Source organism: Giraffa tippelskirchi, chromosome 10, assembly GCF_054371585.1.
Source record: "Giraffa tippelskirchi isolate mGirTip1 chromosome 10, T2T-mGirTip1v1.2.pri, whole genome shotgun sequence".
In the NCBI taxonomy this organism is placed as follows: domain Eukaryota; kingdom Metazoa; phylum Chordata; class Mammalia; order Artiodactyla; family Giraffidae; genus Giraffa; species Giraffa tippelskirchi.
The window spans coordinates 53,783,302-53,807,674 of NC_137284.1; the positions used below are offsets into that span (position 1 = coordinate 53,783,302).

Consider the following 24,373-nt stretch of genomic DNA (forward strand, 5'->3'; position numbering starts at 1 on the left):
AGGGTCAGTATTCATTTTTCACAATACAGATAGCCTATCTTGGTGATGCAGAACCATTTGTGGAAGACTTTTCTTTTCTCATTAAATTTTCCTTGGTGCGTGCTAAGTTGCTTCAGTTGTTTCCGATTCTGTGTGACCCTATGGACTGTAGCCTGCCAGACTCCTCTGTACATGGAATTCTCCAGGCAAGAATACTGGAGTGGGTTGCTATACCTTACTCCAGGGGATCTTCCTGACCCAGGGATTGAACCCACATCTTTTACGTCTCCTACATTGGCAGGCAGGTTCTTTACCACTAGTGCCACCTGGGAAGCTCCTTGGTACTGCTGTCAAAAATTCAACTGACTATATTAATTCTGGTCCACTTGGGTTCCCTGGTGGCTCAGAGGGTAAAGCATCTACCTGCAATGCAGGAGACCTGAGTTTGATCCCTGGGTCGGGAAGATCACCTGGAGAAGGAAATGACAACCCACCCCAGTACTCTTGCCTGGAAAATTCCGTGAACAGAGGAGCCTGGTAGGCTACAGTCCATGGGGTTGCAAAGAGTCAGACATGACTGAGCGACTTCACTTCTATCCTTATATTTATCATTTCACCAATACCATGTGTCTTTATTAATGTAGCTTTATAGTAAGTACTGTATTTAAAAATGTCTTTGCTTATTCTGTATTTCTGAATTACTATAGTATTTAAGAATACAGTTGATTTTTAAATACTAACCTGGATCCAGTGTTTCTGTTTAATTCAAATGATGAGAGCTCATAATTATTTTCTAGAATAAACATATCAAGAATAAACATATCATCTTCAAACAGATTTTATTTTTTCTGATATTTGTGCCATTTTTTTCCTTTACTTGTTTTACTGCCAAGAATAGGTCTTCCAATACAGTGTTGAGTAAAAACAGGCATTCTTATCCTGTTCCCAATATTAGAGATACCTTTTTCGTTTTCAGTATGATATTAGCACTAGGACTGTCTTAGATACTTGTTTTCAGCTTGATGTAGTCCCCTACTATTATTTTCTTTGTTTAAGTCGTTATTTATTCATATTTGGCCATACTAGATCTCGTTGCTCTGTGCAGGCTTTCTCTAGTTGTGGCAGGCAGGAGCTACTGTTTGTTGCAGTGCACTGGTTTCTCATTGCAGTGGCTTCTCTTGTTGAAGAGCACAGGCTTTAGGTGTGCGGGCTCAGTAGTTGTGACTCATGGGCTTAGCTAGCATTTGGGATCTTCCCAGAGCAGGGATTGAACATACGTTGCCTACATTGGCAGGCAGATTCTTAACCACTGTACCACCAGGGAAGCCCAGTCTCCTACTATTCTTAATTTGCTAAAATCATGATCATGAGTAGTTAAAGAATTTTGTCCCATTCTTTATCTGAATTTAAAAAATATATTTTTTTATTATATTAGTATAGAAATTTACATTGATAGATTTTCTAATATTGAACTAACCTTGCATTCCTGAGATAAACTCTACCAACCGTGATCTTTTATTCTTTTTACCTACTGTTTTATTTCATTTGCTAATATTTATACCATTTTCAGCAAGAGTATTCATCTATATTTTTATAATGTCTTTGTCATGTTTATGAAATACAGTTATGTTGGCACCATAAAATGACTTGGGCAATTTTCCCTCCAAATTTATTTTCCAAAAGAGCTTCTGTAAAACCGATATTATTTCATCTTTCAATATTTGATGGAATTACTCAGGAAAGTGATCTGTTTCATTGATCTTTGTGTCAATTTTTATACCAAAACTTCTACTGTACTGTAGCTACTGAGTACTAAAATTGGGTAGTGTGATTCTCTTTTCTTCTCTTGCAAAGTTGTCTTAGTTATTGTAGCTCATTTGCTTTTCCTTATAACATTTTCAATCAGCTAAGCTGCTTTTTTTTATGTTATTTGATTATTTTAAGTATTATAGTTTAAACATTTAATGCCATTTAATTTCCCTTTTGACTGTACTTTTTATGTGGCTTTGGTAGTCTAAAGACTATACAAATTTGTCTACTTAAGAGTTGATACTACACCAATCCACAAAAATTCAAGCTTACAGTGCTTGAAATTCTTTATCTGGCTACCATCTCACTGCTCTTTATTTTATAATCATATTTATTACTTATTGGTACACTGAAAGGGCTTCCCTTGTGGCTCAGGTCGTAAAGAATCCACCTGTAATGCTGGAGACCTGGGTTCGATCCTTGGGTTGGGAAGATCCCCTGGAGAAGAGAAAGGCTACCTATTCTAGTATTCTGACCTAGAAAATTCCATGGACTGTATAGTCCATGGGGTCACAAAGAGTCAGACACGACTGAGTGACTTTCACTTTCACTTTTGACAGTGAAAAGTTCTCCAAACTCTATTGTGATTTTTGCTTTTAATAATCTTACATATTTTAAATAACTTAAGGAGAAAATAGTCTTTCATATTTATCCAGATGTTTTCCATTGCTGATGGAGGTTTCCTCTTCCAGATGTTATGTCTGTCGGATATTATCTTTCACATAGTATCTTTCAGATATTATGTCATCTAAAAGAATTTCCTCAAGCAGTTCTTGTAGAGCAGGTATGCTGGTAGCAAATTCTATTACCTTTTCTCTATCTAAAGATGACACTTCTCTATCTATAGATCTTTGTTCTTCATTTTGTGATACTTCTCTATCTATAGATCTTTGTTCTTCATTTTTTGATGGATATTTTCCCTGAGTATAGAATTTTGGGTTGAAGCTTTTTTTTTCAGTTCTTAAAACTGTTGTTCCACTGTCTTCTGATCACTGCAGACTCTGATTTAGAAATCTACAGTCACTTGAATTGTTGTTTCCTTGTACATAATTTGTCATTTTTGTCCAACTGCTTTCTGGAGTTTTATTATATATTGTCAAACTTTTGAATGTGATGTTTTTAGACATTTTTAAAAATAAGATCCTGTTTAGGATTCTATGAGATCCTTGAATCTGTGAATTTGTCTTTCACCAAATTATGTAATATCATTTATAGATATTGCTAGATTACCTATTTCTCATCTTCTTCAGTATTGACAGTGATACCCATATATTATGCCTATTGCTACTGTAATATACGTGCCTGAGGGTTTAGTGTTTTTCAATATTTTCTCTCTGTTCTTCAGTTTATTTCTTTATCTACTTTACAATAATATTGTCTGATAGCTCAAACACCTGTTATCTTGAGGTTAGCATTTGTTTATCTTTTCTCTTGTTAATAGGTCACATTTTCTTGGATTTTTGGATGTTTATTTACTTTCTATTATAACATTATAACTAATGAGTGTTATGTTGTATATCCTCTGAATTCTGCTATAATCGTCTGGAAAAGGTTGATGTTTTTGTTTTAGTAGGAAATCTAATTCAAATCCAGTTCAATTCTCAAAGACTTTGTTATGCTGGCTTGGGGTCTTTTCCATGATTATATGTTCAGGAGTTAGACTGCAATTTGTATGTTTTTAGATCTAACTTTAGTTCTCTAAAGTCTTTGTATGTTGGCTTGGGTCTATGTAGTGTACATGTGGCACAGGAATTTTGCTGAGTCTTGTACAGGCTCATATACAGAATTAAGGGAACTCTTTCTTAGCATCATTTGCCTCCAAGACTTCCCCCTCACCGTGTTGTCTCTCTGGGCTTTATTCCTTTATTCCATTGACCAAAAGTATGTCATGTTTTCAGCTGAAGTTTTATCTGCCTGTACAGTATTGCTTTGCAAATCAGTCAACCTTGGTGGTATGGCTGAGAGAGAAAGCTAAAATAAATGAGACACTTGTCTCGGTGTGAGTTGCTTCTCTTAACTACCTTTACAAATTCACCTAAAGTCTTTGCTTTCTAGAGACCCTCAGGTAGTTATTTCACTTTCAGTTCCAGTTTTAGTCATAACCACTGGGCTGAAAGGGCACTAGCCCATTCAGCATTTGGCATTAGACCACCACCACAGCTGAACTGTAGCTCCCTGTGGGAAGAGTTGTAATTAAAATGGTTAATTGACAAAGTGCTTTTTGGGTTTTCTGGGTCCATTTTTATAATTTTATGTGCAAGATGTTTGTCCATTTTCTTTAAATGGTCAAATCTATTCCACAAACTTATCAGTATATCTTATTTTACCACTAATGTCACAGAATCTGTAGTGATATTTCTTCTATCATTCTGGTGTTACTCATTTATCTTGACTAAGTTGTTTCTGGTTTTACAAGCTCTGGTTGGAAATTTATGAATTTTATTAGTATCTTCAAAGAGCCAACTTTTAGTTTATTGAATTTTTCATTTGTCTGATTTCTTTCTTATATCTGATCTTACTTTAACATTTTAATAAATATTATTTTTGCTTTCTTTCTCATCTGAAACAATATGCTCCACTTTCTTTAGTTTAAGAGAACAGCACACTACATTGATTTTATATCTTTTTATTCTCTTATATAAGTATTTAAGGCTATATGTTTTTCCCTACGCTTGTTTTACCTTCATCCCACTATTTAAGTTTTTCACTTGGTACAAAATGTTTTCTAATTTTCTTTGTAATTTTATTTGTCCCAGGGCTCTTTTTGTAGTATTCTGTTTAATTCCCATATAATTGATCATTTCCAGTGTATCTTTGTATTGTTGATTTCTAACTTTTTTTTTTCTATTTAGAAAATATGCTGTATATTACTTGGAATTTTTAGTTGTTTTGAGAAGTGTTTTAAGGCTCAGGATATGGCATATATTGATGAATGTTCCCATGTTCTCTTTAAAAATATTTATTCTGGCATTTAATGTAGAAGTCAAATTTTCTTTATCTCTTTTGTTCTGGTTTCCACTTGATGAATCAATTGGTAAGAGTGAAATGTTGAAACTCAAAGTTGTAATTGTGGATTGGACTATTTCTCTTTTATCAAGTATTTTGAAACTCAGTAATTAAGTAAATAGGCACTTAGGATTGCTATTTTTTTCTTGATCACTTGACTCTCCATCATTGTGTAATGATACACCTTTTTATTCCTGAGAATATTGGTTTCATTGAAGTCTACTGTGTTAGATATTAATATAATCACTCCAACTTTCTTATGATTAGTACTTATATCTTGTGCCAGTTTGAGATAGACCGTGTTAACTTTTCTGTTTAACCATTTGACAAAGATGTTGATAACATCTTTTGATATGCAGAAATTTTACTTTTAATGAACTCCAGTTTATCCATTTTTAAAAAATTTTGTTGCCATATTCAAAGGCATGAAGATTTAGCCCTATGTTTTATTCTAGGAATTTTTAGCTCTTGTAATTAAGTCACAGTTAATATCTGTATAAAGGATGAGGTTAAGCATCCAACTTCATTTTTCTGCTTGTAGAAATACAAATTTCTGAGCACCATTTATTGAGGATACTAATTTTCACATTGAATGGACTTGGCACCCTTATCAAGAATCAGTTGGTAATAAATGAATAGGTTTATTTATATTCCATTGGTCTATAGGTCTATCTGTTTTGATTACTAGTGCTTTGTAGTATGTTTTGAAATGGGGATATATGGATCCTCCAGGTTTGTTTTTTTTCAAGACTGTGTTTTAGCTATTCAGGACCATTTGCAATTTAATATGAATTGAGGATTGGCATTTTTAATTTCTTTCTTAAAAAACCCTGGTGATATTTTCATAGAGGTTGCATTGAATCACTAGATTGCTTTGTGTACTATTGACATTAATTTCGATTGACATTAATATTAAGTCTTCCTACTGTGAACATTCACGGGGTCGCAAAGAGTCGGACACAACTGAGCAACTGAACTGAACTGAACTGTGAACACAGAATAAATTTCCATTTATTTAGGTCTCCTGTTGTTTCTTTCAGCAGTGTGTTATAATTTTTAGTATACAAGTACTTTACCTCCTTTTTTCTAGTTTGGTTTTATTTTTTGATTACTCCCTTTTTTATGTGTTTTCTTGCCTCTTTTTTCACCCCTCATAATTTTTGTGTAGGTTCCAAATATTGTGATTTTATCTTATTTGGTGCTAAATAATTTTATATTCCTATGAATTTTATCTTCTTTTCTTCAGATGTAATTAATACATTATCAAAGACAATTTGATCATTTCTTTTCTAATTTTATTGGATGTTCTGGTTCAGTGTTCAGTCTAAAGCTGTTCACTTTATACTACTTTACTAAGTGCTCTACCCAATGCCTTTTGAATATGAATTTTCCATTCTGGTTGTTGGGAACAGACACTATTCCTCATCAGCCTGAGTGAGTGCCAGTTACCCTTTCCTCTAGTGTTATCAAAATTGATAGTCCTTTCACCAGATTCAGGTCATTTCCTCAGACACATATGCTGCCTTCTGTTGTATATTCAAGCAAGATGTTCTCATTTCCAGAGCTCTCTGTCTCTGAACTTCTCTCCTTTCTGGTTCATAGAAAGAATGCTAACTGCATTTTTCTTCTTGGACTTCAGCTTTTTCTCTCCAGTTCAGGAACTTTGCTTAGCTGCACCTCAGTTTACTTTACCATAAGTTGGGAACTCAGTGAAGGCAATAAGCTAGAACAGTTGTTGTCGTTGTTCAGTCACTAAGTCGTATCTTAACTCTTTGTGACCCCATGAACTGCAGCACGCCAGGCTTCCCTGTCCTTTACCATCTCCTGGAGTTTGCTCAAACTCATGTCTATTGAGTCGGTGATGCCATCCAACCATCTTGTCCTCTGTTGTCCCCTTCTCCTCCTGCCTTCAGTCTTTCCCAGCATCAGGGTCTTTTCTAATGATTCAGCTCTTTGTATCAGGTGGTCAAACCATTGAAGCTTCAACTTCAGCATCAGTCCTTCCAGTGAATATTCAGGGCTGATTTCCTTTAGGATTGACTGATTTGATCTCCTTGCTGTCCAAGGGACTCGTTAAGAGTCTTTTCCAGCACCACAGTTCAAAGGCATCAATTCTTTGGCACTCAGCCTTTTTTTATTGTCCAGTTCTCACAGCAGTTGTACAGCTCGTGTATTTTGTTTCTTATCTGTCCCTTGTGATCACTGTCACTTGTGGTTTGATGTCTGGTTTCTTGAAAATCATTTTCCATATATTTCTATGGTTATTAATATGTTTTGGTTATTTCGGGCAAAATGGTAAATAATTTCCTTCCTTTATTCTCTCTGGTCATAGTTCTCTTCAGGGTAAAGAAGTTCTTTTTGTCTTACTTGTAGCACAGGGTTACTGTCTACAGTGTCTCTATTACCAAATATCTTTTTTTTTTTTTAACCTTTCAGGGTTTTTTAAAAATAAACTTCAAAAAATTTTTTTAATTTTATATTAGAGTATAGCTGATTACTGGAAAAACCATAGCATTCACTATATGGACTTTTTGTTGGCAAAGTAATATCTCTGCTTTTAAATATGCTATCTAGGTTGGTCATAACTTTCCTTCCAAGGAGTAAGTGTCTTTTAATTTCATGGCTGCAGTCACCATCAACAGTGATTTTGGAGCCCAAAAAAATAAAGTCTGACACTGTTTCCCCATCTATTACCCATGAAGTGATGGTACCAGATGCCATGATCTTAATTTTCTGAATGTTGAGCTTTAAGCCAACTTTTTCACTCTCCTCTTTCACTTTCATCAAGAGGCTTATTCCTCTTCACTTTCTTCCATAAGGGTGGTATCATCTGCATATCTGAGGTTATTGATATTTCTCCCTGCAATCTTGATTCCAGCTTGTGCTTCTTCCAGCCCAGCGTTTCTCATGGTGTACTCTGCATATAAGTTAAATAAGCAGGGTGACAGTATACAGCCTTGATATACTCCTTTTCCTATTTGGAACCAGTCTGTTGTTCCATGTCCAGTTCTAACTGTTGCTTCCTAACCTGCATACAAGTTTCTCAAGAGACAGGTCAGGTGGTCTGGTATTCCCATCTCTTTCAGAATTTTCCAGTTTATTGTGATCCACACAGTCAAGGCTTGGCGTAGTCAATAAAGCAGAAATAGATGTTTTTCTGGAACTCTCTTGCTTTTTCGATGATCCAGCGGATGTTGGCAATTTGGTCTCTGGTTCCTCTGCCTTTTCTAAAACCAGCTTGAACATCTGGAAGTTCACGGTTCACGTATTGCTGAAGCCTGGCTTGGAGAATTTTGAGTATTACTTTACTAGCGTGTGAGATGAGTGCAATTGTGCGCTAGTTTGAGCATTCTTTGGCATTGCCTTTCTTTGGAATTGGAACGAAAAGTGACCTTTTCCAGTCCTGTGGCCACTGCTGAGTATTCCAAATTTGCTGGCATATTGAATGCTGCACTTTGACAGCATCATCTTTCAGGATTTGAAATAGCTCAACTGGAATTCCATCACCTCCACTAGCTTTGTTCATAGTGATGCTTTCTAAGGCCCACTTGACTTCACATTCCAGGATGTCTGGCTCTAGGTGAGTGATCACACCATCGTGATTATCTGGGTCATGAAGATCTTTTTTGTACAGTTCTTCTGTGTATTCTTGCCACCTCTTCTTAATATCTTCTGCTTCTGTTAGGTCCATACCATTTCTGTCCTTTATTGAGCCCATCTTTGCATGAAATGTTCCCTTGGTATCTCTGATTTTCTTGAAGAGATCTCTGGTCTTTCCCATTTTGTTGTGTCTTTGCATTGATTGCTAAGAAAGGCTTTCTTATCTCTCCTTGCTATTCTTTGGAACTCTGCATTCAGATGGGAATATCTTTCCTTTTCTCCTCTGCTTTTTGCTTCCCGTATTTTCCCAGCTATTTGTAAGGCCTCCTCAGACAGCCATTTTGCGTTTTTGCATTTCTTTTCCATGGGGATGGTCTTAATCTCTGTCTCTTGTACAGTGTCACAAACCTCCATCCATAGTTCATCAGGCACTCTGTCTATCACATCTAGTCCCTTAAATCTATTTCTCACTTCCACTGTATAATCATAAGGGATTTGATTTAGATCATACCTGAATGGTCTAGTAAGGATTCCCTGGTGGCTCAAATGGTAAACTGTCTGCCCGCAATGTGGGAGACCTGGGTTCAATCCCCAGGTTGGGAAGATCCCCTGGAGAAGGAAATGGCAACCCACTCCAGTACTCTTGCCTAGAAAATTCCATGGATGGAGGAGCCTGGTGGGCTACAGTCCATGGGGTCTCAAAGAGTCGGACACAACTGAGCGACTTCACTTGAATAGTCTAGTCATTTTCCCTACTTTCTTCAATTTAAGTCTGAATTTGGCAATAAGGAGTTCATGATCTGAGCCATAGTCAGCTCCCAGTCTTGTTTTTGGTTTTTAGCTATGGTTTTTCCAGTAGTCATGTATGGATGTGAGAGTTGGACTGTGAAGAAACCTGAGCACTGCAGAATTGATGCTTTTGAACTGTGCTGTTGGAGAAGACTCTTGAGAGTCCCTTGGACTGCAAGGAGATCCAGCCAGTCCATCCTAAAGGAGATCAGTCCTGGGTGTTCATTGGAAGGACTGATGTTGAAGCTGAAACTCCAATACTTTGGCCACCTCATGTGAAGATTTGACTCATTGGAAAAGACCCTAATGCTGGGAAGGATTGGGGACAGGAGGAGAAGGGGACGACAGAGGATGGGATGGCTGGATGGCATCACCGACTCGATGGACATGGGTTTGGGTAAACTCCAGGATTTCGTGATGGACAGGGAGGCCTGGCCTGCTGCGATTCATGGTGTCGCAAAGAGTCGGAGACGACTGAGGGACTGAACTGAACTGATAGTTGATTAACAATATTGTGATAGTTTCAGGTAGACAACAAAGAAACTCATCCATACATATGCGTGTATCCATTCTCCCTCAAACCCCTCTCCCATCCAGGCTGCCACATAATGATAGCTTACTGTGAACGATGACAGCTTGGTGGTCTCCAAAGAAGGTTCAGCCTCAGGACCAGGGACCAGGCTTGATCATTCAAGAGCTTTTTGTGTAGCAGAGTTTTATTAAAGTATAAAAAGGGGTAGAGGAGGCTTCTCACATGGACATCAGAATTGGGCCGGAGAGTGCCCCCCTTGCTACTCTTAGCAAGGGAGCGATATACTTTTTCAATTGATTATTATAGTAAATCAAAAGAATGTCTCAAGATTGTAAAGTTCTTACCAGACCCATTCCCACAGTTTACATTTTAAGATAACAGGATTAGAACTAACAATAGAAAAATCTTACCAGACCCACTCCCATAATATATATTTTAAGATGACAAGATTAGTCAGAAGGGTCTTAAGAAGGAGAAACACATCCTCAAGCAGGGTACATTGTTGTTATATATATTAGTACAGAGTCTCCGATGAGTTGTTTTATTGTGTAATCATCAGCTCAGGCTTAAAAAAAAAAAATTTCTATGTGGCTAAGACTAAGGAATGTAGAAAAAAAAGTTTGTCCTTTTCTCCTCCTTGAGAGAGGGCCCCAGACCCCTTTCTCCTCCTTGGGGACCCCAGGCTTCTTATCAACCTACCTAAGAATTAACTCTCTCAATTACATTGAGCAGAGTTCCCTGTTCTGTAAATTAGGACCTTGTTCATTATCCATTTTAGATAATAGCAATGTGTACATGTCCACCCCAAACTCCTTAACTAACCCTTCACCCCCTCTTTCACCCTGGCAACTGTTAAGTTTGTTCTCATAAATCTGTGTGAGTCTGTTTCTGTTTTGTAAATAAGTTCATTTGTATAGATTCCACATATAAGGGATGTCACATAATATTTCTCTTATGTCTGACTTACTTCACTCAGTGTGACAATCTCTAGGTCCATCCATGTTGCTGCAAATGGCATTATTTCACTCTTTTTAATGGTTGAGTAATATTTAATTGTATGTATGTACCACATCTTCTTTATCCATTCTTCTGTTAATGAACATTTAGGTTGCTTCCATGTCTTGGCTATTGTGAACAGTGCTGCAGTGAACATTGAGATGCATGTATCTTCTTGAGTATTCATTCTCAAGTCTTGATTATATACTGAGAATGAAATTATTCTGGATTATATAGCAATTCTGTGTTTAACTTTTTGAGTACTTGTCAAACTGTTTAGCACAGTACATGCAAAATTTTACAGTGCTGCTAATAATATACAAGGGTGTCTATCTTTCCTCAACTCTTGTTACTTTCCTTTAAAAAATTGTAGCTGCCCTTCTGTGTGAAATAGTATCTTAATATTGATTTAGTATTGACTTAGTAGTATCTGTGTATTCCCAAGTGACAACTGATACTGAGCATTTTTTCCTATACTTGGTGGCCATTTGTATATCTTCAAAAAAATGTCTAGGCAAGTCTTCTGTTCATTTTTTAAGTTGGGTTTTTGTCTTTTTGTTGTTGAGTTCTAAGGGCTATTTACATACTCTTTATACTCAAACCTTAGCACATGTATGATTTCCAAATATTTATCTATTCTCAGATTTTTTTTTCACTTTACTAATAATGTCCATTTGTGCATAGAAGTTTTTTCATTAAGTCCAATTTATCTTTTCCTTATTTATTGCTCATGCTTTTGGTGTCATATCTAAAAAAACTGTTGTGAAATCCAAAACTGTAAAAAAATCTACCACTTTTCTTTTTCTCAAAGAAAAAGATTTGAGGTAATTTTTAGAAAGCAGTTTGAGTTAGGGTTCCAGACCTATTCTTTGCATGTAGCTGTTTAGTTGTCCTGGGACCTTTCATTAGAAAGGTCACTTTGGATGATTTTGTCATCCTTGTTGAAAATCAGTTGCTGTTGATGTGCGAGTTTATTTCTGGACTCTCAGTTCTATTCCATTTGTGTATGTTCTATCATTCTATAGTACTATACTGTTTTGATTATTGTAGCTTTGTAAGGAGTTTTGAAATTTGTGAGTACTCTAGCTTTGTTCATTTTTTTCAGTACTATGTTGTATATTTGAAATCTCTTGAAATTCCGTGTGAATTTGAAGATTATCATTCCATCTCTTCAAGACAAGTTGGTGGGATTTTGATTCAGAATACATTGTATCTATAGATTGCTTTGGACTGTATTGTCATCTTAATAATACTGTCTTCCAGTTCTAGAACATAGGATGTCTTTCCCTCTGTGTAGATCTCTTATTTCTTACAGTAGTGTTTTATAATTTTAATGTACAAGTCTTTCGCATCCTTGGTTAACTTTACACTTGGATTTTTTTGTGGATTATCATGTAGATAAAATTGTTTTCCTAATAAATTTTGGAAACTTTCACTGCTGCTGTATGCTGCTGCTAAGTCGCTTCAGTCGTATCTGACTCTGTGCGACCCCATAGACGGCAGCCCAGCAGGCTCCGCCGCTGTATAGATGTAACTTATTTTTTGTGTGTTGATGTTGTATCCTGTAACTTTGCTGAATTCCTTTTTTTAGCTCTAGTAGTATCTGTGTATTCTCAGGTTTCTCTCCCTCTTTCCTACTCCCTCCCTCCCTATTCTCATCCCCCCCTCCCCACCATGTGTATATACATACACACAATCATGTAAGCTACAATTAGATAAATAACTTTTTCTTTTATAATTCAGGTGCCTTTTATTCTTTTTTTCTTGCCTAATTGCTCTCTCTAGATCTTTCTGTAGAACATCCTTGCCTTGTTCTTTACCTTAGGGGGAAAACTTTCAATATTTAACTATTAAAGATGCTGCTAGCTTTGTGTTTTTCATAAAGGCCTTTGTTAGATTGAATGTTTTCAATTTATTCCTAGTTTATTGAGGGTTTTATGATAAAAATTTTGGATTTTATCAAATTCTTTATCTGTGTCAATTGAGATGATCATGTAGTTTCCCCCCCCTTCTATTTGTATGGTATATTACTTTGATTGATTTTTTATACATTTAGCTACCTTTTTGGTTCCTGGGATATATCCCGCTTTATTACAGTGAATAGTATTTTCATATAGTGCTACAAGTTGTTACTAGTATTTTGTTGAGGATGTTTGTATCTGCATTCAAGAGTTATTGCCTTTTATTTCATTGTCTTAGTAATATCTCTATCTGACTTTGATATCACAGATTGATTCAAAAGTGTTTCTTTCTTTCTGTTTTTGAAATAGTTTGAGAAGAATTGGTTTAATTTTTCTTTAACTATTTGGTAGTATTCATCAGTGAAGTCATCTTACCTTGAGATTTTCATTATTGGAAGTTTTCAGTTAATAACTGAGTATCTTTACTTGTTATAGTTTTCTTTAGATTTTCTGTTTCTTCTTAGTTTTTAATGAATGTGCTTCCAGGTATTTTTCATTTTTGTCTAGCTTACCAAATTAGTTCATATATAATTTTTCTTAGAATTGGCTTATCTTTTTTATTTCTGTAAGTTTGGTAGTGATGTCCTGTATTTTTTTCTGATTTTAGAAATTTGAATCTTCTTTTTTTTTTTTTAATCTAGCTAGAAGTTTGTCAGTTCTTTTAGTCTTTACAAAACTTGACTTTTCTTTCCCTTGTTTTTCTCTATTTTTAAAATTCCCTCTGTCATTAATATTCACTTTAATCTTTCTAAAAGGTTTTCTTCCTTCTGCCACTTTTGATTTAGTTTGCTCCTTTCTCATCCATTCAGGTATATAGTTATCTTATAAATTTAGGATCTATCTCTTTTTTTTTTTCAGTGTAGGCATGTAGTGATGATAAATATTCCTCTGCTTTCACTTAATCTCATATGGTTTGGTGTGTTCTGTTTTCATTCTAATTCTTCTCAATATGTTTTCCAATTTCCCTTTTGATATCTTCTTTATCCTGGTGGCCTTTTAGGAGTCTGTTGTTTAATTTCTACATTTTTGTGAACATTCCACTTTTACTTATGCTACTGATTTCTTCAGTAGCTTCATTCTCTTGTGATTGTAGATGATTTGTGTGATGTTGTTTCTTTTTAACTTATGAATAATTGTCTTGTGTCCTAAAATATTGTCCATCCTAGAAAATAATCCATGTGTACTTGATAAAAATGGGTATTTTGTTTCTGTAAATGAAGTGTTATGTATATCTATTGAATTTAGTTGGTTTATAGAGTTGTCAAATTCTGTTTCTTTTTTAATCCTCTGTCGCTAAGAGTCGGACACGACTGAGTGACTTCACTTTCACTTTTCCCTTTCATGCACTGGAGAAGGAAATGGCAACCCACTCCAGTGTTCTTGCCTGGAGAATCCCAGGGACGGCGGAGCCTGGTGGGCTGCCATCTATGGGGTCGCACAGAGTCAGACACGACTGAAGTGACTTAGCAGCAGCAGCAGCTAGAAACTATCCATTATTGGAAGTGAGGTAACAAAATCTTCAATTATTATTGTAGAGCTATCTATGTCTCCCTTAATCCTGTCAATGTTTGCTTTATGTATTTTCTGTACCTGTTTTTGGTGTGAAACAGTTTTTATAATTATTGTATCTTCTTGGTGATTTGATCCTTTTAGGAATATGTAATTTCCTTTTTCTCTTACAACAGTTTTGGACTTAAAGACTATTTAGACTGAATTAGTCCCAACTTTTTTAAAATTACAATTTCCATAGAATATCTTTTTCTCTTTCAACCTAGTTGCTTCATTTGGTCTAAAGTAAGTCTCTTTCAGAAATTGCATATAGTTGAATCATGTTTTATTTATTCATTCCACCAGTCTCTCTGTTTTCTGATTGTAGAGTTTAATCCATTCACATTAAAAGTAATTACTGACAAGAAGGACTTATTTCTGCCATGTTACTGTTTCCTGTATGTTGATTGTGTTTAAGACTTCTTCCAAAGTCACTTCTGAAGGTTTTGCTTAATCATTCTCATTTTCCTTAGCTGGACTACCTCTTGGAGCTGCCAGCAACAGTGCTGATGTTGCTCTATTCATACTTTTAAACTTTTATTTCTCTTCTTCATAATGAACAGTTTCTATACATAGATAAGTCTTTGTGTTTACTGATATATTCTACTTTTGTCTTTATTCTGCTGTTAGGCATATCCAACTTTGTTTTGTTTTACTTCAAGTATTTTACTTTGGGGATCTAAAATTTTTAGTTGTATTTTAAGTGAAGTGAGTGAAGTGAAAGTCACTCAGTCATGTCTGATTCTCTGTGACACCGTGGACTATACAGTCTGTGGAATTCTTCAGGCCAGAATATTGGAATGGGCAGCCTTTCCCTTCTCCAGGGGCTCTTCTCAACCCAGGGTTCAAACCCAGGTCTCCTGCATTGCAGGTGGATTCTTTACCAGCTGAACCACAAGGGAAGCCCAAGAATACTGGAGTGGGTAGCCTATCTCTTCTCCAGCAGATCTTCCCACCCCAGGAATTGAACCAGGGTGGTGGTGGTTTAATCACTAAGTCGTGCCCACCCCTTGCAATCCCATGGACTGTAGCCTGCCAGGCTTCTCTGTCCATTGTATTCTCAAGACAAGAATACTAGCGTGGATTGCCATTTCCTTCTCCAGAGGATCTTCCTGACCCAGGAATCAAACCCGGGTCTCCTGCATTGCAGGTAGATACACTTATGCTAACTGCTTTGAAGTATTTATGTGCTAACTACCACATCTCTGTTATTTTGAATGTTTTTATTAGAGTTTTTTCTCTTGACTATGTGTTAATTTTTTGTATCTTTAACAATCTAATAATTTTTATGATATGCTGAACTTTATTGATAGTGCTATGTAGAGTCTTCTGGATTTTTCTTCCTCTAAAGAGTATTGATTTATATTCGAATAATATGCTAGATTCAAAATCTAAACTGCCTCTCCCACTGTGGGCAGCATCTTCTTTGTTCAGCTTTCCAACTCTTTCTGGTTTTGAACTTCTTACAATATCATTGACTCATGTGAAGGCCACACATCAGCCAGTCATCTGCATGGAGTTTATATGCAGATTTTAGAACTCTTGTTCTGTTTCTGCCTGTTTCCTTAAATTTCTCCCATTACTTTATCTTCTGATGGTCCAGAAGTCTGTCCTCTTATTTTTTATAACCAATTAAACATAAGTTTTGCTTCAGTTTTAGCCACCGATGTGCCATATAGACTGATCAGTGCTCACTGCTGAAATAGGTTTATAACAATGATTTTACCCAGTACAGCTTTCCTCTTTCAGTTAACCTGACTTTAGTATTTGCCTGTCTTTGCTACCCTTCAGTGCTGTCAAATAATGTATATTTCCTCTTTCCAAATGTTATCACTGTTTTCTACAGATTGATTAATTCAATATAGTTAGTACTAGAATTCTTTGCTACTTTATTTTTTATCATTGTAAACATTTTCCTTGGTGCATTTTTTGGTTTAATATTGTATAAGTCTAATTGTTTATTTTATCTGTTTCCTCTTATAAAAGTCTTACCAGCCTCACAACCAGGAAAAAATTCTCTAGTAACTTATTTTTATTATTTCAAATTTTGTTTCTTTACTCACAGATCTATGAAATAAGGGTATGTGTGTGTGTGTGTGTATGTGTGTGTGTATGTGTGTGTGTGCATGTATATATACTTACAGTATATGTGTGTGTGTATATATATATATATACACACTTATAATATATGTGTATATATATATGTATACTTATATGATGTGTATATACACACAGATTTACATGTATATACATATATATGTACATTCATATAAATATATATATATATATATGTCTTTTACAGGATCCTCTTTTTTTGTTTTACTGTTCTATGATAATTAAATACCCTGATATGTAGAGAAGGTAAACAGCCTTCCTTTTTTCTTTTTAAAAGTTGTCCATTTTAAATTTATTTGTCAAGTAACATAAAATCATTGAGGTTTTATTTGTGACTTCAGTGTGGTAATAGATTAATTTGTTTAAAATTTACATTTTTCCATTAACAGCATAAAGTTGCATTTTTAAAAATTCAATCTGAGAATCTGTCCAGTGATATGCTATTTTAACTGATTCATGTTATTGAAAATTGTATCTGTGAGATTCATTCCTGCTTTTGTGGTTATAACACAGTTAAATTATTTTTTTCTTTTCTAGATGTAATACTCTATTTTATGAATATATCAAGGAGGCTGTATCTGTTTTATTCGTTGAAATTTCTTTCTACTCTTCAGTTCTTCTGCTGTGACAAACAGTGGTGTTGTGAATATTTTTGTTTGTATATCCTAGGTCTTTGGCTAATATTGGATCTTAAGAAATACATTAAAATATGTCAAACTGGATCAGTACATCAAATTTAGAAAACACTTTTACAGTAACAATGTAGGATATATCCTGTTGTTCTATGTCTGTGCCAGTTCTTGGCATGTTGTTGTTCAGTCGCCTAGTTGTGTCTGACTCTTTGCACCCCTATGGACTACAGTATGTCAGGCCTCCCTGTCCCTCACCATCTCCCAAAGTTTGTCCAGGTTCATGTCCATTGCATCAGTAATGACATCCAGCTATCTCATCCTCTGATGCACCCTTCTCCTTCTGCCCTCAATCCTTCCCAGCATCAGGGACTTTTCCAGTGGGTCAGCTGTTTGCGTCCGGTGACCAAAATACTGGACCTTCAGCATCAATCCTTCCAATGAATATTCAGCATTGGTTTCTCTTAAGATTGACTGGTTTGATCTCCTTGCTGGCCAAGGGACTCTCAGGAGTCTTCACCAGCACCACAGTTCAAAGGCATCAATTCTTTGGTGCCCTGCCTTCTTTATAGTCCAGCTTTCATATCCGTACATGACCACTGGGAAGACCATGGCCTAGACTGTATGGACCTTTGTTGGCAGAGTAATGTCTCTGCTTTTCAACACACTGTCTAGGTTTATCACTCTTGACATAACCAAACTTGAAATATTGGCAATCTGGTGAGTATGTCATGCATCACATTTTTATGGTAAAATATTTCAAAGATTTAATATTTTAAGCATATTAAAAGGTACAAATTAGTGGCAGTAAGCATATTCACTTTGTTGTGTGTTAATACCATTCATGTCCAGAACTTTTTCATCTTCCTGAACTGACATTCTGTGCCTGTGAAACACTAACTCCCCATTTTCCCTCCCCTTCAGCTCTGGCAACCATCATGCTTCTTTCTGTCCCTATAGATATGACTGCTCCAGGCACCTATGTGAATGAAATCATACAGCATTTGTCCTTTTGTGATTGGCTTATTTAACTTGGCATCTATGTTGTAGGATATGTCAGAATTTCCTCCTTTTTTAGGCTAAATAATATTCCACTGTGTTTGTGTGTGTGTGTATATCACATTCCCACCTCCAACATGTATAGTATGTGACCATAACACATTTTCATCCCATTCCTTAGTACTTTTTGTAAATTCATATTCCCACATTAATATACATTAGGCAGCCCAACACTATATACATTTTCATTATCCACATGTGTGTGCCACATTGTCTTTATCCCTTCATATGTCAGTGGACCTTGGGTTGCTTCCATCCCGTGGCTATTGTGGATAATGCTACACTGATTGAACATGGGTGTGCAAATACCTCTTTGAGATCCTGCTTCTGGTTCTTTTAGATAAATACTGTATTATGTTGGGCTGCCATAACAAAATTCCATACTGAATGGATTAAACACCAGAAATTCATTTTTTGCACTTCTGAAGATTGGAATCCCAAGTTCAAAGTATTGGTGATTCATTTCTGATGAGTGCTCTTCTGGCTTGCAGGTGGCATAGTAGGTCACTTTCTCATTGTCCTTACATGGTCTTTCCTTGGTTCAACAAAAAGTTTCAGTTTTGATGTAGTCCAGTTTGTCTGGACTACAGTTTGATGTAGTCCAGTATCTGTTTGTCTTTTGTCCTTATGCTTTTGTTATTGTTCAGTTGGTAAATTGTGTCGGGCTGTTTACTGAAGCACACAGGCTTCCCTGTCCTTCATTATCTCCCACAGTTTGCTCAAACTCATTGCCATTGAATCGGTGATATCATCCAATGATCTCATCCTCTGTCACACCCTTCTTCACCCTCCCTCAATCTGTATTTTGGTGTCATATAAAAAATAATTGTAAAATCTAAAGTCATAAAGCTTCTTCCTATTTTCTGCCAAGAATTTTACAGTTTTAGCTCTTATGTTTAGGTCTTTGATCCATTTTGAGTTAATTTTTATATATATTATATAGGGTGAGAGTACAGCCTCCTTCATTCTCACGGGGATATCCAGTTTTCCCAGCACCATTTGTGAAAAAAATTTCCTTTCCTCATTGGATGATCTTGGTATCCTAAGCTTTCTATTCCTTTTGTCTGTGATTCTGTCTTTATGCCAGTATCAGGCCATTTAAATTACTGTAGATTTGTAGTACTTAAATCAGCAAGTGTGAGATGTTCAACTTTATTTTTTCACAATATTGTTTAGGCTATTTTGAATCCTTTGAGATTTCAAATGAGTTTTGTGATGGATTTTTCTGTCTCTGAAAACACTACCACTGATTTTTGATAGAGATATCATGGAATCTATAGGTTTCAGAGACACAGATTTCATGGATAATTTTTAGTAGTACAGACATATTAATAATATTAAATACTAAAGAACATGGGATATACTTCCATTTATTTGTTTTTGGTTTATTTCTGCAATTTTAGTAGTTTTCAGTACACAAGAAATTACCTCCATGGTCAAGTTACAATAGCATATATTTTTTATGCTATTGTAAGTAGAGGGGCTTTTTTTCTTTTTCATTTCCTTTACAGATTGTTTAGTCTATAGAAACACTATGGATTTTTGCATGTCAATTTTGTATCCTGCAACTTTGCTGAATGTTGTATCAGTCAATATTTTTTAGTGTGGAATCTTCAGGATTTTCTTCATATAAGATCAGCTCAGTTCAATCACTCAGTCATGTACAACTCTTTGTGACCCCATGGACCACAGCACACCAGGCTTCCCTGTCCTTCATCATCTTCCAGAGCTTGCTGAAGCTCATGTCCATTGAGTCAATGATGCCATCCAACCATCTCATCCTCTGTCATCCTCTTCTCCTACCTTCAATCTTTCCTAGCATCAGGGTCTTTTCTAAGGAATCAGTTCTTCGCATTAGGTGGCCAAAGTATTGGGGTTTCAGCTTCAACATCAGTCCTTCCAATGAACACCCAGGACTGATCTCCTTTAGGACGAACTGGTTGGATCTCCTTGCAGTCCCAGGGACTCTCAAGAGTCTTCTCCAACACAGCTCTTTAAAAGCATCAATTCTTCAGTGCTCAGATTTCTTTATAGTCCAAATCTCACATCCATACATGACTACTGGAAAAACCATACCTTTGACTAGACGGACCTTTGTTGGCAAAGTGATGTTTCTGCTTTTTAATATGCTGTCTAGGTTGGTCATAACTTTTCTTCCAGGCAGCAAGCGTCTTTTAATTTTATGGCTGCAGTCACCATCTGCAGTGATTTTGGAGCCCCCAAAAATAAAGTCTGCCACTATTTCCACTGTTTCTCCATCTATTTCCCATGAAGTGATGGGACCGGATGCCATGATCTTAGTTTTCTGAAGGTTGAGTTTTAAGCCAACTTTTTCACTCCTCTCTTTCACTTTCATCAAGAGGCTCTTTAGTTCTTCACTTTCTGCCATAAGGGTGGTGTCATCTGCATATCTGAGGTTATTGATATTTCTCCTGGCAATCTTGATTCCTGCTTGTGGTTCCTCCAGCCCAGCATTTCTCATGATGTATTCTGCATATAAATTAAGTAAGCAAGGTGACAATATACAGCCTTGACGTACTCCTTTTCCTATTTGGAACCAGTCTGTTGTTCCATGTCCAGTTCTAACTGTTGCTTCCTGACCTGCATACAGATTTCTCAGGAGGCAGGTCAGGTGGTCTGGTATTCCCATCTCTTAAGAATTTTCCACAGTTTGTTGTGATCCACACAGTCAAAGACTTTTGCATAGTCAATAAAGTAGAAGTAGATGTTTCTCTGGAACTTTCTTTTTCTATGATCCAACGGATGTTGGCAATTTGGATCATACCCACTATAAACAGGGATAGCATCACTCTTCCTTTACCCTTTGAATTTGCTTCCTTTTTCTTGTCTAATTACTCTGGGCAAGACTCTCAATACTGTGTTGAATGGAAGTAGAGATGGTCATCATCTTTGTCTAGTCCTGATGTTGCAAGAAAAGTCTAAGCTCCCATCTCAAGGGGTTTCCTAGTCCAACTTCTCACTGAGAGCATGCTCAGTGTCTTATAGTTTGATCTTTATTTGCGTTTCCCAAATTCTTGATTTGTTTGAGCACTATTTTGTGGATCAATAAAATAGCAATCATTAGATATTTGTATTTTCTCTTTTGGGCCTATTTTTAGTTTTCTGTCCTTTTCTCATTGATTTATATGAATTATGTATGTTTTCTGAATGATAGTCCTCTGGTGGCTACTTAGCTATAACTATTTCCTAGGTTTCCTGCTTGACTATTGTCACTTTTATGATTATTTTTATTAAGTTTTTAATCTTAATACTAAATGAATCAATTATTTTCTATTATGGCTAGTCACTTCCTTTTTAAAGAAATTAGTGCCCATCTAAAATTCATGAAGATTTTTTTCCTGTATATCCTTATCATTTCTTTATATGTTGATACTGATCAGTCACCAATGCTTCCTTCTCTTCTTATTGAAATAATCAAAATTTAATTAGGCTACTCTTATAACTGTAGCTATGAGATATTCCACTCCCTGAGACTCAAACCTGCAAGATAATTTCATGAATTTTGTACTTTAAATTTAATAATACTTCAGCATTTTTCCTCAATTTTGCTTAAGAGAGAACAAAATATTTCAGAATATATCCTAGGAGAGAGTGTTACAGATAAGGGCCCTGATCTGGTACTCAGTGGTAAAGAATCTACCTGCTAATGCAGGAGATACAGGCTCAATATCTTGGTCGGGAAGACCCCTTGAGAAGGAAATGGCAACCCACTCCAGTATTCTTGCCTGGGAAAGCCCATGTACAGAAGGGCCTGGCAGTCCATGGGATTGCAAGAGAGTTGGACATGACTTAGTGACTAAACAATATACATATACAGTATTATGAAAGCTTTTTAAATATAAGAACATTTATTAGAATATCATTATTTATGCTTTGGTTTTGATAGTTTTATGCCAGTTTTCATTCTGTTTGTGACTGTCATGTAAAAATATGTGTGTAAGACTTCATACAGGCTTCTGTTCTCCATGTTTAATGATTTAATGTTTTTAATACCTTTGCTCAGTCTTTCCATATTTGTGCTTCAAGAAATATTAATATGTCTCTTTGAGAGAATGTGTACCATGGTCACACTCCTTTGAGAAACATTATATTATTAGAATTTTACCACATGCATTTTTACTTGAAATACTCTTATTACTGCAGCAAGTCTATTTAACTTTGTTTACCAATTTTTTTTCCATCTGGAACATTAATTTCCGAATAAAATGTCTATTAAAACTGAGGAACTCTGTGGACCCTAGAACAGAGAATACTTTCTCTGAGTGATGGTTAAGATATTTCCCAATTTGAAAAAATATGTATTTTGAAAGAAATATGAAATTAAATAGTATAATATGACCCAGATCCAATCAGTGACATGTATTATTAAACTACGGTGCTAAAGAAAAAATCTTCTGTCATGGCCTATGATAACCCATCCTTAGATGTGTTCTTATTAACATCTTTGTGATCTCTTGGCTGATGACATATGCAATAGGAAAATCAGAGACCCAAGCCCTGTTAGAGGGCTGGTGTCTTCCCATGAGCTTCATGGCCACACACACACAGAAGAGGTGGGTGCAGACAGCAGCCCTGCAGTGCACAGGGTTAAGCATTTACTGAGTGCAATGCCTGTCACATTGGTGTATTCTTTTCTAAGGCATCTGATTTCAGTCCTCAAAATAACACCATGACTTGATTGTCATTGTACCTCTTTTAGAAATGTTCAGTTCAGTCACTCAGTCGTGTCCAACTTTTTGCGACTCCATGGACTGCAGCACGCCAGGCCTCCCTGTCCATCACCAGTTCCCAGAGTTTACTCAAATTCATGTCCATTGAGTCAGTGATGCCATCCTACCATCTCATCCTCTGTTGTCCCCTTCTCCCTCCTTCAATCTTTCCCAGCATCAGGGTCTTTTCAAATGAGTCAGTTCTTCACATCAGGTGACCAAGAAATTAGGAAGCTAGAACTAAGAGAATTGACTACTTTGCTGAGGATCCCAAACTTAGTCAACAACAAAGAATGTATTTAACCTTGGTTTCTTTCTACATTTCTTTACTTCCCATCATGCAGAAGGAGCATTGGTAACATTGATGATATATCCTTATGTTAGGGATGACCAAACTGAGTTACATTTTAGGCTAAGTAATTTTTCTAAAACTACACCTTTAGCCCATGATAGAAATAGAATTTGAAACCAGATGATTGTTAAAAATAATCTGCAAGTCCTTCCCATATTTGCAGCTGTCTTTATACATCTGGAGCATGCTTACTATGGACCATCTGGTAGTCACATTCTTCTAGAATTTACAGGATGGCCAATAGCCTTCTAATGTCAACACTGTGGGATCAGTCTTGGCTTAAGCTTACATGAGGCATTTAGAGGAGTCAAACTCATAGAAACAAATTATGGAATGGTGGCTGCCAGGACCTAGGAAAGGGGGAATAAGGAGGTGTTTAATGGGTGTAGAGGTACAGTTTGTCCCAGATGCAAAAGTTCTGGAGATAGTTGTGCAATGATTTGAGTATACTTGACACTACTCAGCTGTATACTTAAAAATGGTTAAAATGGCAGATTTTATGTTATGTGCATTTTACCACAATTAAAAACAAAAAGAAAAAATAAACCTTCTTTGAAAATTTATTCTCCATCTAAAGTTAACTTATGTGGCATTAGGAGACTGTTACTTATTAACTTATTACTTATTAACTTATTTTTTATTCACAGTAATCTGCAGCCCTGGATCTTATAACTCCCGTGATGGAATTCACTGCCTTCAGTGCAATAGCAGCCTGGTGTTTGGAGCAAAAACATGTTTATAGGCCATCATTTTGAGCTTGTCGATGGTTTGTCAAACACAAAAGTATATTTTTGAAATATTAATATATAATAAATCACTATTATGCCAAAATTAAATGTATTAGATTTTACCAAAAAAAATGATGTCGTTTTAATTGAAATTCTGTATACACAGAACAGCCAATAATCTTTATTCATTAATGCAGACCTACATATGACTCCAAAATATTTCTTGGGTCACTGTTTTTAAGATAATTTCAAAAATAGTATATTGGTTAACCCAAAAGGTTTTTATTATTTTTCAAAAATTGCCCATTTTGTCATTATTATATGTTAACTAATCTGAGGCCACCGTATTATTCTACAGTAATTGTAATTTCAGCTTGTTTAAGTCCCTTTTAAAAATTTTACGTGATTTTATTTCTTGCAGTTGGAACTTTCATAGCTCAAAGTCACTTTTTTATTTATTTATTTATTTTTTCAAAGTCACTTTTTTAAAGCTCCAAGTCTTATTATTGCAATTTTTAGCTACTTTGGTTTAAGACCTAG

At 35.8% G+C, this 24,373-nt stretch overlaps 1 protein-coding gene across 4 annotated transcripts in view; it reads left to right on the top strand.

Annotated features, from left to right (window-relative positions):
• The window catches only part of ZPBP (zona pellucida binding protein), a 130,392-nt gene extending 106,427 nt beyond the window's left edge, over nucleotides 1–23,965 (top strand). For all 4 annotated transcript variants that reach the window (XR_014067782.1, XR_014067781.1, XM_081537454.1 and 1 more), the window contains one exon: nucleotides 23,753–23,965. Coding sequence is in view for 2 of the 4 variants with exons in the window: in XM_081537454.1 (XP_081393580.1) it covers nucleotides 23,753–23,847 (95 nt within the window). In the remaining 2 variants the exon portion in view is untranslated. The remainder of the gene's footprint in view (nucleotides 1–23,752) is intronic.
• The last annotated feature ends 408 nt before the right edge of the window (nucleotides 23,966–24,373 follow it).